This window comes from Otolemur garnettii, unplaced genomic scaffold (assembly GCF_000181295.1).
Source record: "Otolemur garnettii isolate 467f Iridium unplaced genomic scaffold, OtoGar3 scaffold00106, whole genome shotgun sequence".
NCBI classification, from domain to species: domain Eukaryota; kingdom Metazoa; phylum Chordata; class Mammalia; order Primates; family Galagidae; genus Otolemur; species Otolemur garnettii.
This window is the reverse complement of record NW_003852501.1, coordinates 2395383-2412265: the sequence shown is the minus strand read 5'-3', so window position 1 is coordinate 2412265 and position 16883 is coordinate 2395383. Positions and strand designations below refer to the sequence as shown.

Genomic DNA, 16883 nt, shown 5'->3' with positions numbered 1-16883 from the left:
AAGTTGAAGTCTTAATCCCTGTGAATGTGACCTTATTAGAAAAAGAGTCTCTGCAGATACATGTATAACTAAGATGAAAGTTAAGATAGGTTACACTGGAGTAGGGTATATACAACGCTGTCCTTATGAGAAAAGAAGAGATACAGAGATAGACACATACATACAGGAGAATGCCATGTGAAGACACAGACAAAAAGAGAAAACGGCCATATGAGCAAAACACTGGAGATTAGGAGAGATGTAGCTGCACACCAAGAAACAGCAAAAATTGCCAGCAGCTAGAAGTAGTAGCATAGCCCTGCTGATGCCTTGACTGTGGACTTCTAGCTTCCAGAACCAAGAGAAAATAAATTTCCATTTTTTTAAGCCACTCAGTGGTTATAGGTACTTTGTCACAGCAGCCTTAGGAAACTAATTCTCCCTTTAACAATTTTTTTACTACATTGGGCCATTTTATTTAATAAAAAAATTATATAGGCTCAGCACCCATAGCACAGTGGTTATGGTGCCAGCCACATACACCAAGGCTGGTGGATTCACTGGCAAGTTCGAACCCGGCCTCAGCCAGCTGAACAACAATGACAACTGCAACCAAAAAAAAAAAAAAAAAAATAGCCAGGCATTATGACGAGCACCTGTAGTCCTAGCTACTTGAGAGGCTGAGGCAAGAGAATTGCTTACATAGATTTCACCTCCTTTTCATTTATATTTGTTGGATTGATTAAAAATGATTCAAATAGGCTTAGTGCCCATAGCTCAGTGAGCAGGGCGCCGGCCACATACACTGAAGCTGGCAGGTTCAAGCCCAGCCAAGGCCTGCTAAACAACAATGACGATTATAACAAAAAATAGCTGGGTATTATAGCAGACGCCTGTAGTCCCAGCTCCTTGGGAGGCTGAGGCAAGAGAATCGCTTAAGCCCAAGAGTTTGAGGTTGCTGTGAGCTGTGACACCATAGCATTCTACTGAGGGCAACATAATGAGACTCTGTCTCAAAAAAAAAAGCAATTCAAATATAGTTTTCTTAGACAGAGTCTCCCTCTGTTGCCCTGGGTAAAGTGCCATGCACACATCATTATAGCTCACAGCAACGTCAAACACTTGGGCTCAAGAGATTCTCTTGCCTCAGTCTCTCAAATAACTGAGATTACAGGCCACCACCAAGCCTGGCTAATTTTTCTATTATTAGTGGAGTCTGGTCTTGCTTTTGTTCAGGCTGGTCTTGAACTCCTGAGATCAAAAGATCCTCTAGCCTTAGTCTCCCAGAGTGCTAGGATTACAGGCATGTGCCACTTGCCTGGCTCAAATTTTTACATATAGTTTTAAAGATACCACTGAATCACTGTATACATGTATGTTTCCCAATTTACAGACGTAAACGTACCTGAGCTTTTCCAAGGCACTTTCTCGTTCAATGCGAAGTTTAGCTAAAGATGTGTTCTCAGCTTTAAATTTTTCTATTTCTGTTTCCAATTCAATAACTTTCTCTCTCAAAACCTGGGATCGAGCACTGTCACCTAAAAAACAGTCCACAAATACTGAACTTCACAAAATGCCTTACAGCAGCAAATACATATATGTACCTTTAGAAACAATGGTTCAAATAACAAAAAGGTTAAAAATTAAATTGTCCTAACTTTCCAGAGAAAATCAGTCTAAATTTAAGAAAGAATTAAATTATTCTACCTCAGGCAGTGCCTGTGGCTCAAAGTTGTAGGGCGCTGGCCCAATATGCCAGAGGTGGCGGGTTCAAACCCAGCCCTGGCCAAAAACTGCAAAAAAAAAAAAAAAAAGAAAAAGAAAAAAAATTATTCTACCTCAAGAGTATCACCTAGACAAAGAATCAACATGATATCACTCAAATCAATTTTTCAAAAGACCATTATGGGGGCAGCAACTGTGGCTCAGTGAGTAGGGTGCCGGCCCCACATACCAAGGGTGGTGGGTTCAAACCCGGCCCCGGCCAAACTGCAAGGAAAAACAAGAGCCAAGCGTGGGCGGGCACCTGTAGTCCCAGCTACTCGGGAGGCTGAGGCAAGAGAATCACCTAAGCTCAGGAGTTAGAGGTTGCTGTGAGCTGTGATGTCACAGCACTCTACTGAAGGTGACAAAGTGAGACTCTGTCTCTAAAAAAAAAAAAAAAAGACCACTATATGTTTGCACAAATAGCTTAAGAGTATGAACAAATAATTCACCAGAGCTTCAAAGACTAAAAGATCAATTACGATACCCAAAAACAGTTTACACCCTTCCACAACAAATCAAAGAAATGCATTTTTTTCCCTTATCAAATTTGCTATTTAAAAAAGTAAAATAGCCAATGCTTCTGTCATCAACTAAAACAAACACTTAATCAACTGGTTACCACTTGTGGAAAATAAATCAGATCCTTATCACAAGGCTGAAAGGCTGAGACAAGTTACAATATATATCTCTATCATACCATAAATAAATTAAGAAAATTGACTGCAAGGAAATATCCCAAAAAGGCATAACAGTTACCATTGCGATAGTTATAAATATTTTTGCTAATATAGTTTTTACACTTCAAAGCTTTCTGCAAAAAGTATTACTTTTAAAAATTAGAATTTTTAAAAAATAGCTTAAGGTTTAAGTTATAATTTATATTTTAAAGCACTTATGTTCTGATAGGCATTCAAAGTTTGTAACATAATACAATGGAAAAGGAGTATTTTAGCATGAATTTTAAAATCCATCACATCAAATGAATACTACACAGTCATTAAACAGAATAAGACAGATGTATATATGCACAAGAACAATCTTCAAAGACACGCAAAAAGTACGTTTTCATGTATGTAAAAAAGAAATTATACACACACACTTTTGTAATAGTGACCTCTCTAGAATATACAAGTGAAATGACAATGCTACTATCTTTAGGGGACTAGGAGCAGGTCTGGGGGGAAAAAAGGGAAACTTTGAAACAAGTATGATCTTTGTAATAAAGTGATAATTTGAAAGCCATGGGAATGTTAAAACATAAGTTTAAGTCAGAAAACTCTGAACACTATTCACCAGAATCTCTGACACTAGTGACTATTACATTATTTAGATCCACAAAATAAATCAAATTTTTACAAATCACCCATTAACTTGATGAAGCAACAAGTTAGAATCTTCTGCATTCTGACAACATACTGATAAAATAAATACTAAATTCGTAATTCCGACCCATACTTATAATGCTCCTACTCACCAGGTGATTGGTCTTGACTTATGTTTAACTTGGGTGCATTTGCCAAGTATGAATCTGACTTTGGTTTCGGTTTCAAAGAAGGAAAGAATTTTACCATCAACTCCGATGGAGGAGGAGGACTTCCGCTCCTCCTGGACTTGCTCAAGTCTTCTCCCTTCTTGACTGGTGCAACCTTCCTTTTTACTGTTTTGTCCAGGACACACATTTCACTCTTATTAGGGTAATGTGTCTGGGGTGTCCTATAAATGGCTTCATCTCCAATAGCATGCTTGCATGACTTCTCTTCAAGGTCAGTCCACGTTCTTTCATCATCAAAGTCAATTTTACTAATACTTAGAGATGAGGGTCTTCTTGAGGACTCAGACATTTTATGTTTTACATTTTCCATTACAATAGACTCATCGCTACTATAATCTTTATCAGACAAATCCAGATCAACATCTCTTCTTTTATCTTCTTGTGTCTTGGTGTCCCTAAAAGGCCCCCTGCTATCGCAGACGTGTGGACTATCCTCTCTGCTGCTAAAACCTCTTTCTCTAACCTCAGTCAATGGTTTTATGGTAACATCAAGCTGTTCCTCAGATTCAGTGCTACTGTCACTGTTTGTAACACCTTCATCATCACTTGCATTCCATCTAGTCTGATTTTCAGAAATGCTCTTTTGGAAGGCTTTCCTATTGATTCCACAAGACTGTTTCATCAACGCATCAGGTGAGGACACAGAGCCAAGCTGCTTGGGGATCACCTCACACTCACTCTTCTTCTCACACACACTATGATCCAGATCCTCACTGTGGTTACACTGAATTATGGGATCTGCCACAGTCTTTTCCTGTTGTACAGCTTTGACAGGGGTGGAAGACATTCGGTGACCTCTGCAGTTCTGCTGATCCCTTTCTAAGATTTTCAGCACAAACGAGGAATTACTAGAAAATGATATTTCATCAGCAGCTTTTTCTAAAAACAAAAATTCATCTAATTCCAAATTTTCCTTTTCCTTTTCTCGTTCCCAAGTCTCTAATTTTTTCTGAAGAGAAATATCAAGAGAAGATTCTACCTCTTTAATGATTTCACTTTTTGAGCTCTTAGAAGCCGCACAGCTGACAGGCCCTGGTGAAAGAGGAAGTCTATCTTTACTTTGTGTCTTATTCCACATTTTGCTACCAGTATCACCAGGTTTTGTATACTCAGGTACATTTTCTTTATTATTAGCTTCAACTTTTTTTTCGAATTTGACCTGATCTCTGAATTGCCCATCACATTTTTTCCAGGTCTGTATTTTCAATCCTGATGGAGAGAAATTTTTCCTATTATTACTCTTAAGCACTTTCTGACTGAGGGTGGCAGAACTAATCTTGGTTCTACCTTTATTGTCCTTTTTAATAGTAGGGTGCTCTGCACACAGTTCTTTATTTATAAGAGCAGTTTTCCGCTGTAATTGTTGTCTATCTATTTTAAACAGAGGTTGGTCCTCTGCAGTGCTCTGGTCAGTCATGAGTTTACTTTCTTTTCCTTTTTGAAACTTAGATTTAGCATTAGTAAATCTAGCTAAACCTTCTCCTCGTTTTAAGAATGGCTGTTTGGGTTTTGCTTTAATTAGCGATGGTCTTTCTGCATCCTAAAATAAAAGGACAACATTTGAATTAATTCTGGTATATACTCAAGTAATCTCAAAGATATTTTTAAAGTAAATTATAAATAAATCTCTAAAGCCTTAGAATAAATTAATCAAGTAATGCAAATGCTAACCCTTAGCTGTTTTTGTTTCAGTTCTTGTTCTTCCAACCGAATTTGTTCTTCTAAGTACTCTTCAAATGTCTGTTTCCGTTCTCTGATAGCAGCTTTAATAGGCCTAATAATAAAAACAATTATCTAATATGCAAATCATAACGTGAATATTTTACACTTAGCATGCCTGATATAGATGCTCTTGACAATGCTGAGAACTAACCTTTTACAATGTCAGGGACTCCCTTGAAGAATCTAAGCTACAATCTTCTGCCAACCCCAAAATAAAGAAGTATGCAACACTGCATATGATTTAGGAAACCTTTCTGAAGACCATCTACTAACTGTAGATTAACTTTTGGAGGAACATACTTATTATATAACTTTAAAATATATTTCAAAAATATGCACACAATTTTTAAATTAAGAAAGGTCCTTACGGTGCGGCGCCTATACCTCAAGCAGCTAAGGCAGAATCTAGCCCAGGCCTACCAAACAATGACAACTACAACCAAAAAACAGCCAGACATTGTGGCAGGTGCCTATAGTCCCAGCTACTTGGGAGGCCAAGGAAGGAGAATCACTTAAGCCCAGGAGGTGAAGGTTGCTGTGAGCTGTGATGCCACAACACTCTACCCAGGGCAACAGCTTGAGGCTCTGTCTCAAAAAAAAAAAAAAGAAAGGTCCTTACAATGTAAATAGAATAAATATCAGAAAAGTCATTTTTTCCATACCAATACATTAAAATATTTCAAATATAGGCGGCACCTAGCTCAGTGGGTAAGGCACCAACCACAAACACTGAGGCTGGTGGGTTGGAACCCGACCTGGGCCAGATAAAAACAATGACAACTGCAACAAGAAAACAGCTGGGCGTTGTAGCAGGCGCCTTTAGTCCTAGCTACTTGGGAGGCTGAGGCAAGAGAATTACTTAAGCCCAAGGGTTTGAGGTTGCTGTGAGCTGTGACAACATAGCACTCTACCAAGGATGACATATTGAGACTCTGTCTCAAAAAAATATATATATATTTCCAATATACAAGAAAATAATAACCTATTTAAAAAGTGAAATACTTTATCTTTGCCAGAACATTTTTAATTCTACAACTAAATTAACTATGCAGTTATAATTTATAAATGACACCAATTATGACTCCAACATTTAGTTTTCTTTTTCTAAACAGGATTTAACTATTTGAGAGAAGATTAATTTTATACAAATGTTTCTCTTAAATAAAAAAGTAAATGTCAAAGCTACTTTGATGTACTTCCCCAACCTCTTCCTTTGTCAACAGTATGTGATAGGTTGTATCTTCAACCGCATACTTAAAAAGCATATTTAGGGCGGTGCCTGTAGCTCAAGGAGTAGGACACTGGCCCCATATACCAGAGGTGGAGGGTTCAAACCTGGCCCCAGCCAAAAAACAAAAGAAACTATAAAAAGTATATCTAAGAGATTAATTAGTGTCAACATGGTATATCAAAAAAAAAGCATATTCAAGCAAAAACACAAAAAGCATAGATCTTTCAAAGAAAGTACTCAATAATAAAGACTATATTAAACCATTACATTTTTACTCCTTTCAACGTGAACAATACCTTTCTTCAATATTAACCACTTCCAAGGAGTCACCAATTTTTTTCAAGCTCACATCGTTTCCTTCCTGAATCTGTTCTGTAATTTTCTCCCAACATGATAAAATTCCTTCTCCTAAGATAAAAATTAGGAAAAATTTAGGTCAAAAAACAAAAAAACAGGTTAAAATTTTAAAATATGAGAATTTTAAAAGTTACCACGCTAAAAAGAATTTTAATTTAAAGTAATGGCATGGGCTCAGAGCCTATAGCTCAGGAGCTAGAGCACCAGCCACATACACCAGAGATGGCGGGTTCAAACCCAGCCCTGGCCTACCAAACAACAATGACAACTACAACCAAAAAATAGCTGGGCATTGTGGCAGGCACCTGTAGTCCCAGCTACTTGGGAGGCTAAAGCAAGAGAATTGCTTATGCCCAAGTGTTGGAGGTTACTGTGAGCTATGACATCACAGTACTCTATTGAGGGCGACATAAAAAATAAAGTAATGGGATGCAGCGGGGAGAGGGATGGGTAAATAGCACCCACTATCTGCATCAGGGGGCACATGTAGAACTCTGACTTAATCTGTACATAAAACAAAGTATGTAAACAAAATATGTGTATCCTCTAATATTCTGAAATTTTAAAAAATAATAAAAAATAAAATAAAAGTAATGCATGTAAAAAATTTGGAAACACTCAAGGATTTCTTTAATATGATAAAGAACTGCCAAACCCAGTTAAGACTTCACATTCTTTTAGTGTAATGAAAAAAAAGAAAGGTGTGGACTTTTCTAGTATAAAAAAAGATTACAGAGGGCGGCACCTGTGGCTCAGTGAGTAGGGTGCTGGCCCCATATACCAAGGGTGGCAGGTTCAAACCCACCCCCAGCCAAACTACAACAAAAAAATAGCCAGGCATTGTGGCGGGCACCTGTAGTCCCAGCTCCCGGGAGGCTGAGGCAAGAGAATCACCTAAGCCAGGAGTTAGAGGTTGCTGTGAGCTGTGACATCACAGCACTCTATGGAGGGCTATAAGTGAAACTCTGTCTCTACCAAAAAAAAAAAAAAAAGATTAAAGAAGTAACCAAGCATAAAGCATGAATTTGTCCAGATATGCATGAAGTTTATTGGATTCTAGTTTTGTTTTTTTTTTGTTTTTTTTTTTAATAGAGACAGAGTCTCACTTTATTGCCCTCGGTAGAGTACTATGGCATTACACAGCTCACATCAACCTCCAACTCCTGGCCTTAGGTGATTCTCTTGCCTGAGCCTCCCAAGTAGCTAGGACTACATGTGCCCGGCTATTTTTTTTGTTGTTGCCATTTGGCCAGGGCTAGGTTTGAACCCGCCACTGGCGGTATATTGGGCTGGCGCCCTACCCACTGAGCCACAGGTGCCACCAGGATTCTGGTTTTTTTTAAAAAACATTTTTAAAAAACATTTTTAAAAACATTCTTGGAGCTAGGTGCCTGCAGCTCAGTGCTTAGAGCACTGGTCCTGTCCTGCTTAACAACAACAACAAAAAACAAACATTCTTGGAATTATAGGAAGAATTCTAAAATGGACTTGAATTATTAATTTTCTTAAGTATAACAATCACATTGTGGTTACATAAATGAATGCCCTAATTTTTACTTGATACATATTGAAATAAATGAAACGAGTAATATGCCTCCATGTTACTTTCAGTGAAATGTCTTACAAATTATACAGATATAAATACAGATTTTATATATATATATATATATACATACACATATATATACACATACATTGAAAAAGTAAATACAGCAAAATATTAACTTCTGAAGCTAAGTAGTAGGTTTATTGGAAAACACTGCAATCTAAATATTTAAAATTTTCCAAAATAAAGTTAGGAAAGTAAATTATATATAAAAAAAAAAGAAAAAGACATTTAAGCATTTCATACCAAGGAATTAAATCTAAATTAGGAATAAGGAATTATACACAAAGGTGTTGAACACCAAATACTAAGTAGAGAAACCTTTAGTTATACTATTTTATTTTCCTGTAATTTAACAGGAAAGAGCACATTCAGGCTGGGTGTAGTAGCTCACGCCTGTAATCCTAGCACTTTAGGAGGCCAAGGTTGGTGGACTGCTTGAGTTTAGAAGTTTGAGACCAGCCTAAGCAAGACTGATCAAGCCCAAGAGTTTGAAGTTGCTAGGAGCTGTGATGCCATGGCACTCTACCCAGGGTGGCAGAGTGAGACAGTCTCAAAAATAAAAAAGAAGAGAAGAAAAGAAAGAGCACATTTCATGAAAACACCCTTAAAATTAAAAACTAAATTAAATTTTAAAAATACTAGAGACCATTCTGTCCTACTACAAAGAACATAAAATACTAATATATTGTTTCAAGACTAACATAATAATGACAAACACTAAGATTATGGTTATGAAGACTAAGATTATGGTTATGAAGACTACAGCACATGCTAATAAGAATTTTTCATGTTGAGTAGGAAAAGGACACAACACTATTACACGAAATTTTATGCTTGCAACAATGAAAAAAAGGAGGGAGGTGGAGGAATGAGGCAGGAATAAGACTTAAAAAAAAAAGACTAGAAAAAATACAGGCTCGGCGCCTGTGGCTCAAGTGGCTAAAGCATCAGCCATGTACACCCAAGGTGGTGGGTTCGAATCCAGCCCAGCCCGCCAAACAACAATGACAGCTGCAACAAAAAAATAGCCGAGCGTTGTGGCGGGCGCCTGTGGTCCCAGCTACTTGGGAGGCAGAGGCAGAAGACTCGCTTGAGCCCAGGAGTTGGAGGTTGCTGTGAGCTGAGATGCCACAGCACTCTACCCAGGGGGACAGCTTAAGGCTCCTGTCTCAAAAAAAAAGAAAAGAAAAAATACACCAAAAGTGCTGAGAGTCCTCCATGGAGCTTATTTATAGCATTAAATTCTTTATAGCACCAGTTCTCTGGCAGGAACATCCTGGGTGCTAAGAATATAGAAGAACAGTGAACACTACCCAAGTATCTAGGTTAGAGGAAATTTCTTTTATTAGTAGCAACTCCTATCACCAACCTATTTCTCTTATTTCATATCTTCTAACAGGTCCCCCACCACACCACACATATTTTTAAATTAACCTCAAGCTATTTTAAGCTCTCTAAGAAAAATGATACATGCAGAATTCGCTGCATTCCTTTCTGAAGACCCTTTCATGCAACCATACAAAGTTTGAAGTTAACATGAGCATAGCAATTATGCTTAGAAAGTCAAATCCTAGCCCAGCTCTGAATCCAGGCCAAATTCAGCAGCTATATATAGCACATGGGACCTCATAATTAAAGCTATAAGGCACATGGAAAAAAGCCAAAATACAGAAAGAGATGGGCACAGTGGAGAGCACCTGTAGTCCCAGACATTTGGGAAGCTGAAATAGGAGGACTGCTTGAAGGCAGGAGTTTTAGTCCAGCCTGGGCAACATAGCAAGAATCTGTATCCAGAAAAGAAAAAGAAAGAAAACAAATAAAAATCAAAGACACACGGGAAGGCCTTCTCTTGTCTTAGGACAACTTGGCAACACTGTTAGTCAAGTACAGAAGAAAGTAGCTCACCCTTAGGACAGTTATGGTTTTCTTCCTTTGAATCATTTTTTTTCGTAAGTGCTTCTTGATACTGTGCACATTTTGAAGTTAAGACAAAATCTTGATGAGTAGCTCTACAGAAATTGTTTTGTTTGTCAGATAAAATATTCAAAGAGTGTGTTTTTTCTTGGGTTTGATTCCGGCAGACATGCGATGGTGAGAAGGGCAGGGCTCTCTCCCCCGCAGCTGAATTTCCTGGAGATCTGTGCTTCTGATCATCAGGCAATAAAGCCAAACCTTACAAATAAGAAAATCAACAAAGCTGATGATGTCCTTCCACATTTTCTCTTCTCTGCCCAGTAATGACCCCACCCCACAATGAAAAAAATATTCTTTCTCCTTATGAGGAAACTGTTTAACAAAATCATGAAACTTCCAAATTCCAAAGTGAACTTCATATAATTTTAAGCAATAATATATTTAAACTATACTTTTTCATGCAGACAGCATGGGCCTAGCAGAGCTACAACTCCACCTTAACTCTGCAGTTTATTCTTGTTCCACCTGTGAGAACATGCAGGTGTCAATTCTGTGTTAGACAAGAAGCACCAATGCAGATCATTATGTGAATGATTTGAGTTGTTTTCTTTTTTTTTTTTTTGAGACAGAGCCTCAAGCTATCCCCCTGGGTAGAGTGCTATGGCATCACAGCTCACAGCAACCTCCAACTCCTGGGCTCAAGCGAGTCTCCTGCCTCAGCCTCCCAAGTAGCTGGGACCACAGGCGCCCGTCACAACACCTGGCCATTTTTTTGGTTGCAGCCATCATTGTTGTTTGGCAGGCCCGGGCTGGGGATTCGAACCCGCCACCTTAGGTGTATGTGGCTGGCGCCTTGGCCGCTTGAGCCACAGGTGCCGAGCCTGAGTTGTCTTCTAATAACCAATAACTATTCTTTCCTCTACCCTTAACATTTTAGTATCATCTGGTGGTGAAAAAATTATGGATATTTCCTGTTTATACTTTTCTTTAGTTTCTAAGTTCCCTGTATTACTTTCTGTTTAAGTCTCTGCCTTTGAAAGAACTAATGAAGAGAAAAGGTGCTCCTTCTCTTCATCTCTAAACAATACCACTTAGAGGGCTGCTATGCTGCTGGGAGCCCTATTGCCAGTGCCCAACTCTCCTGGATTGTCTCACCTAAATTTAGAAGTGAAGACTCAATGGGAAGTTATTTACACAATAGCCAATGCCACCTGTCATTCATCTACCTCACCTAAGCCCACAAGTAAAATGTGAAAATGAGGCAAGCCCTCACTGAACATCAGCTTCAACCTCCCTTCCTTCATAGCAACACCTTTCCCCAAGAAAAAGAAAAAAAATATATATAAAAAAATATATATATATGTATACAATATATTGTATATATTGAGATAGAGTCTCACTATGTCGCCCTCAGTACAGTGGCATGGCATCACAGCTCACAGCAACCTCAAACTCTTGAGCTTAAGCTATTCTCTTGCCTCAGCCTACTAAGTAGCTGGGACTACAGGCACCCACCACAATACCCAGCTATTTTTGGTTGTAGCTGTCATTGTTGTATAGCTGGCCAGGCCCAGTTTCAAACCCGCCAGCCTCAGTGTATGTGGCTGAGACTGTACTGTGGCTGTACTGTGCTACAAGTGCCAAGCCCCCCATGTAAATTTTTGTTGTTGTTGCTGCAGTTTTTGGCCAGGGCCAGGTTTGAATCTGCCACCTCTGGCATATGGGGCCAGCGCCCTACTCCTTTGAGCCATAGGCGCTGACCCCCCAATGTAAATATTTTTGACCAGCAGTCATCCCACTTCAGCCTAAAGAGGTCTTTGAGGAAGCACTGTTCTCCAAGTGTGGTCTTTATTCCCTTGCAGGTCTCCAAGACTTTTACAGGGCATCCACCAGGTCAAAATTATTTTCAGAGTGGGGTGGTGCCTGTGGCTCAAAGGAGTAGGGCGCCGGCCCGATATGCCGGAGGTGGCAGGTTCAAACCCAGCCCTGGCGAAAAAAACTGAAAAAAAAAAAAAAAATTTATTTTCAGAGAATATGTACCGATTATGCAAAAGCAAAATGAAAAATTACTAGAGCCTTTGCTCAAAGCTGGACAGCAACACCCGAGTCCTAGTAGTCACCATATTTGTCACCACCATGAACTCATAGTTTAAAAAACAAGTTTTACTTAACAATGTTCTAATAAAGTAGCAAAAGTCAATTTTTATTAAACCTCAACCATTGAGCATATTCTATGGGACAAAATGGGAAGTATACACAATTTACTGCTGTTGCAGATGAAGATGTGGCTTTGTCATTAACTGCAAGCACAACTAGCCACTTCTTTTCGGGGTTTTTTTATTTGTTTGTTTGTTTTTTGAAAGAGTCTCATTCTGTTGCCCTGGATAGAGTACCGTGGCGTCATCACAGCTCACAACAACTTCATACTCTTTGGGTTGAAGCAATCCTCTTGCCTTGGCTTCCTGAGTAACTAGGACTATAGGTGTCCACCATAACCCCCTCCCCACTAAAACTAAAAATAGTTTTTCTATTTTTAGTAGAGACGTGATCTCACTCTTAGCTTAGGCTATTCTCGAACTCTGGAGCTAAAGCAATCCACCTGCCTCAGCCTTCCACAGTCCTAGCTAGAATTATAGGCGTGAGCCACAGCACCAGGCCTGATTATGATTATTTAAATCTGGGTATTTGGCAGACATTTTCTTAAAAAGAAAACAAGTGAGCCAATGACTTCAAAGAAAACAATTCTGAGTATCTGCTCAATAATAAAATTTGAACTTTCAAATAAAAATTTAAATTTTGGAAAACATATCCCCCACCATAAGCTTGATAGCTCAACAATGTTTTAAAGATGTGATTGGTGGTGATATTAATGAGTGTATAATTTTTTGATATTGTATGATGAAATATGTGTATGTCAAGATTTTCAAGAACTATCTGACTCAGTGAACCATTATTTTCCAAATGACCAAAGTATTAGAAAATGGTATCAAAAAAATCCGTTCTAGGCTGGGCATAGTGGCTCACACCTATAATCCTAGCACAAGGCAGGAGGATCCCTTGAGCTCAGGAGTTCTAGACTAACCTGAGCAAGAGTGAGACCCTGCCTCTACTAAAAATAGAAAAACTAGCTGAGTGTTGTGGCATGTACCTATAGTAATAGCAGCTTGGGTAGCTGAGACAAAAGTATCACTTAAGCCAGGAGTTGAGGTTTTATGAGCTGTGATTGTGATACCATGGCATTCTAGCCTGAGCAACAGACCAAGAGACTGTCTCAAAAAGAAAAAAAAATCCATTCAAAATGTCAAGATATCGAATATACAGGGTGGCCATAAAATTTGTGTACAATTAATACTGTATTAATTTAGTAATTATATGTTATCTAACTGTTAAATATATTTAATGTAATAGAGTACATACTAAAAGTTCATTAATATGGTTTCAGATTCCATAACTGCTAAGAAATGACTACTTGTGAAGGTACAGTAATCAAAGAAGAATAGCCATAAGTACTGAAAGGCTATTAAAATATTCTTCTTAGTCAGGCGTTGTGGCTCACGCCTATAATCTGAGCCCTCAGGGAGGCCAAGATGTGTGGAAAACCTGAACTCAGGAGTTCAAGACCAGCCTGAGCAAGAGCAACACTCCACCTCTACTAAAAATAAAAAAAAATTAGCTGGGAGTTGTGGAGGGCACCTGTGGTCCCAGCTACTTAGGGGAAGCTGACATAAGAGGATCTCTTATGCCCAAGAGTTTGAGGTTGCTATGAGCTATGATGATGCCATAGCACTGTACCTAAAGTGACAGAGACTCTGTCCCAAAAAATAAATAAAATAAATTTAAAAAAATAAAAATACTCCTCTTTTTTCCAATTATATATATGTGTGTATACATATATATATCTCTATGTGAAGCTTCAATTTTTTCATATACCAAAACTTCAAGAGACTGAATGCAAAAGTAGATATGAGAATCAGCTGAGTTCTTTTAAGCCAGGAGTTAGAGACTTTGAAAAATAATGTCATTTTTCTCAACTGACTTTTCTGTTTTAGAAAAGATGTTTTAATTAAAAATGTGCTTTATGTGCAATGATGTCGTAATTTGCGTCTTACTCTGTTCTCAGTGGCAGTTGCCTGCTGTCAGTAAGCTGATACAGAAGGTTGACGAAAATTCTTAAAAAAGAAAAAATGTTGCTTATGAAAACATGTAATTGGTTTATTATTATTTTAAGTGAACTAGTGTTTAAATATGTTTTAATTTCTAGTAAATTATCAATAAATATAGCCACATACCAAAAGTTCTGTGGGGTTCTCAATAATTTAAGAGTGCTTTTGGCTTGGCGCCTGTGGTTTAAGTGGCTAAGGCCCCAGCCACATACACCTAAGGTGGCGGGTTCGAATCCCCAGCCCGGGCCCGCCAAACAACAAAGATGGCTGCAGCTAAAGAATGGCCGGGCGTTGTGGCGGGCACCTGTGGTCCCAGCTACTTGGGAGGCTGAGACAGGAGACTCGCTTGAGCCCAGGAGTTGGAGGTTGCTGTGAGCTGTGATGCCATAGCACTCTACCCAGGGGGACAGCTTGAGGCTCCATCTCAAAAAAAAAAAAAAAAAAAAAAAGAGTGCTTTTGGGCCTGGAGTCCAAAACATTTGAAAACCACCCTCCCAAAGCAAACTGCTCCATAACTGAATGGCTAGTACTTACATTAATACTTTGATATCCACTTCCCTGCCATTTCACCATAGTGCTGGTTATACCTTAAGTATCATTGCTGGTATTTAAGTATCTTGATTATTCTTTTTATGTATTCCATAAGGTAACCTCAAACCATTCAATTATTTTAAGATTTAAATGATTTAACACACCACATGTTCTCTATATTCTGCAAGATAAACACCCAAATTTCCTAAGCCATTCTTCCCTTGCAATTTCTTATGACCACCACCCACCCTGCCCCTGCACCTAGCCACAATCTTTACATTTATTTGCCAGTGATTTTTCTTCTTTGTATTCTCAATGCCCAGCGCAATCTCTGAATAGAATACCACTGTCCTGAATCAGTAAATGTGTCTCTTAAAAGGTAGTACTGGGCTGGGCAGTGGCGCATACCTGTAATCCTAGCACTCTGGGAAGCCGAGGCAGGTGGACTGCCCTGAGTTCACAGGTCTGAGACCAGCCTGAGAAAGAATGAGACCCCGTCTCTAAAAACAGCTGAGCACTGTGGCGCGCACTTGTAGTCCCAGCTACTTGGAAGGCTAAGGCAAGAGAATCACCTGAGCCCAAGAGTTGGAGGTTGCTGTGAGCAACATCACGACACTTTACCAAGGGTGACAAAGTGAGACTCTATCTAAAAAAAAAAAAAGGTAGTACCAAAAAACAAACATACTGCTCTAGCTTAAACTTTCAAACTGTGGGAAAGAATCCATCAATAATTTTATCATCAGATGTTATAAGGCATGACTGGCCTTTTTTAAAATGACACAGAATTAAACAAAATAGAAAATATCGTTATTACATGCCAATAATACCAATAAGGATTGATAATATAAAATTTCTTTGTTATTATAAGTCATGATTTTAAATGTTTTATTACTATGCAGTGTGGTCAAAAAGTTTTCAAACCACTGCCACAGAGCACATTTCAACAGTTTTTTCCCTGGTTAGTACATGATGTTTTCTGTTAACTGATATAGCATACAACAGAATACTGTCACCTACTTCCACAGAATATATGTTTGGTATGGTTTTTCAGTTGAGCAGAGTGACTCCTACATATAGGATTTACTTTTATGATACCAAACAGATTTCATTCATAAGGCAGGGGGTGGATACGAGTAGATCAAATCTGGCTTTCCTTCCACTAAACCTTTTATTTTTAAATAAACAAACATGAATGCCTTTAAGCAAGGAAGGCACACTTTGGAATGCCACAACTCTTACTGGTCCCAGTTATATTTCACCACCACGATTTCACTTGACTGGCCTCTAAAGAAATTGGAGTTTATAACATACGCTAGAGGAATGACAGAAATAATCAGAAGTTACCTTTCTAAAACTAAGAAATATACACAACTGTCTCTCACGGTACAGAGCCCTTGTGTAAGCCAAGCATACCTGGAAGTGTGTGCTGCCCAGACACCATGGTGAGTAGTTTCTCTTGTTCTTCCATAAATCTTTGCAGTTGCTCTAACTGTTGTTTCTTCAGTTGTTCCTGCTTCTTCTGCTGTATTTCTTTAAGCTTTTAAAATATAATATTAACTTCATTAAACCAATTTTACATTTCTCGTGGACCCTTGTCTGTTACATTTATATTAATCCTTCCCATCTCATATCTTCCTTGATAAAAATTTTCAGAGATGGGGCGACGCCTGTGGCTCAAAGGAGTAGGGCGCCGACCCCATATGCCAGAGGTGGCGGGTTCAAACCTGGCCCTGGCCAAAAACCCCAAAAAAAAAAAAAAAAAGAAAAAAGCTTTCAGAGAGGGATCCATAAGTAACTAAATGTGCCATTAAAACTCTAAAATCCAATTTTCCTTATGGAGGAAATCATATGAACTATCTCAACTAAGAAACAGAAAAGGCCATATAAATCCTTTAATTCTTAAAAAAAAATTGGTATCAGAACATCCGGCTCAGCGCCTATAGCTCAACGGGCTAGGGCGCCAGCCACGTGCGCCTAAGGTGGCGGGTTCAAATCCCCAGCCCGGACCCGCCAAACAACAATGACGGCTGCAACCAAAAAATAGCCGGGCGTTGTGGC

The 16883-nt window shown here is 38.7% G+C and overlaps 1 protein-coding gene and 1 non-coding gene across 2 annotated transcripts in view; one reads left to right on the top strand and one right to left on the bottom strand.

Moving 5' to 3' along the window:
* Positions 1 to 16883, bottom strand: part of CENPJ (centromere protein J) — a 55196-nt gene that overhangs the window by 37443 nt on the left and 870 nt on the right. Inside the window, exons 2-7 of the mRNA XM_003796694.2 lie at positions 16239 to 16362; positions 10123 to 10389; positions 6548 to 6659; positions 4970 to 5072; positions 3221 to 4838; positions 1385 to 1517 (exon numbers count right to left, since the gene is read on the bottom strand). Coding sequence (XP_003796742.1) covers positions 1385 to 1517; positions 3221 to 4838; positions 4970 to 5072; positions 6548 to 6659; positions 10123 to 10389; positions 16239 to 16362 — 2357 coding nt within the window. The remainder of the gene's footprint in view (positions 1 to 1384; positions 1518 to 3220; positions 4839 to 4969; positions 5073 to 6547; positions 6660 to 10122; positions 10390 to 16238; positions 16363 to 16883) is intronic.
* On the top strand, positions 14213 to 14312 carry LOC111727456. Its single transcript, XR_002775016.1, has one exon. It is a non-coding gene; the product is annotated as a small nucleolar RNA SNORD16 (small nucleolar RNA).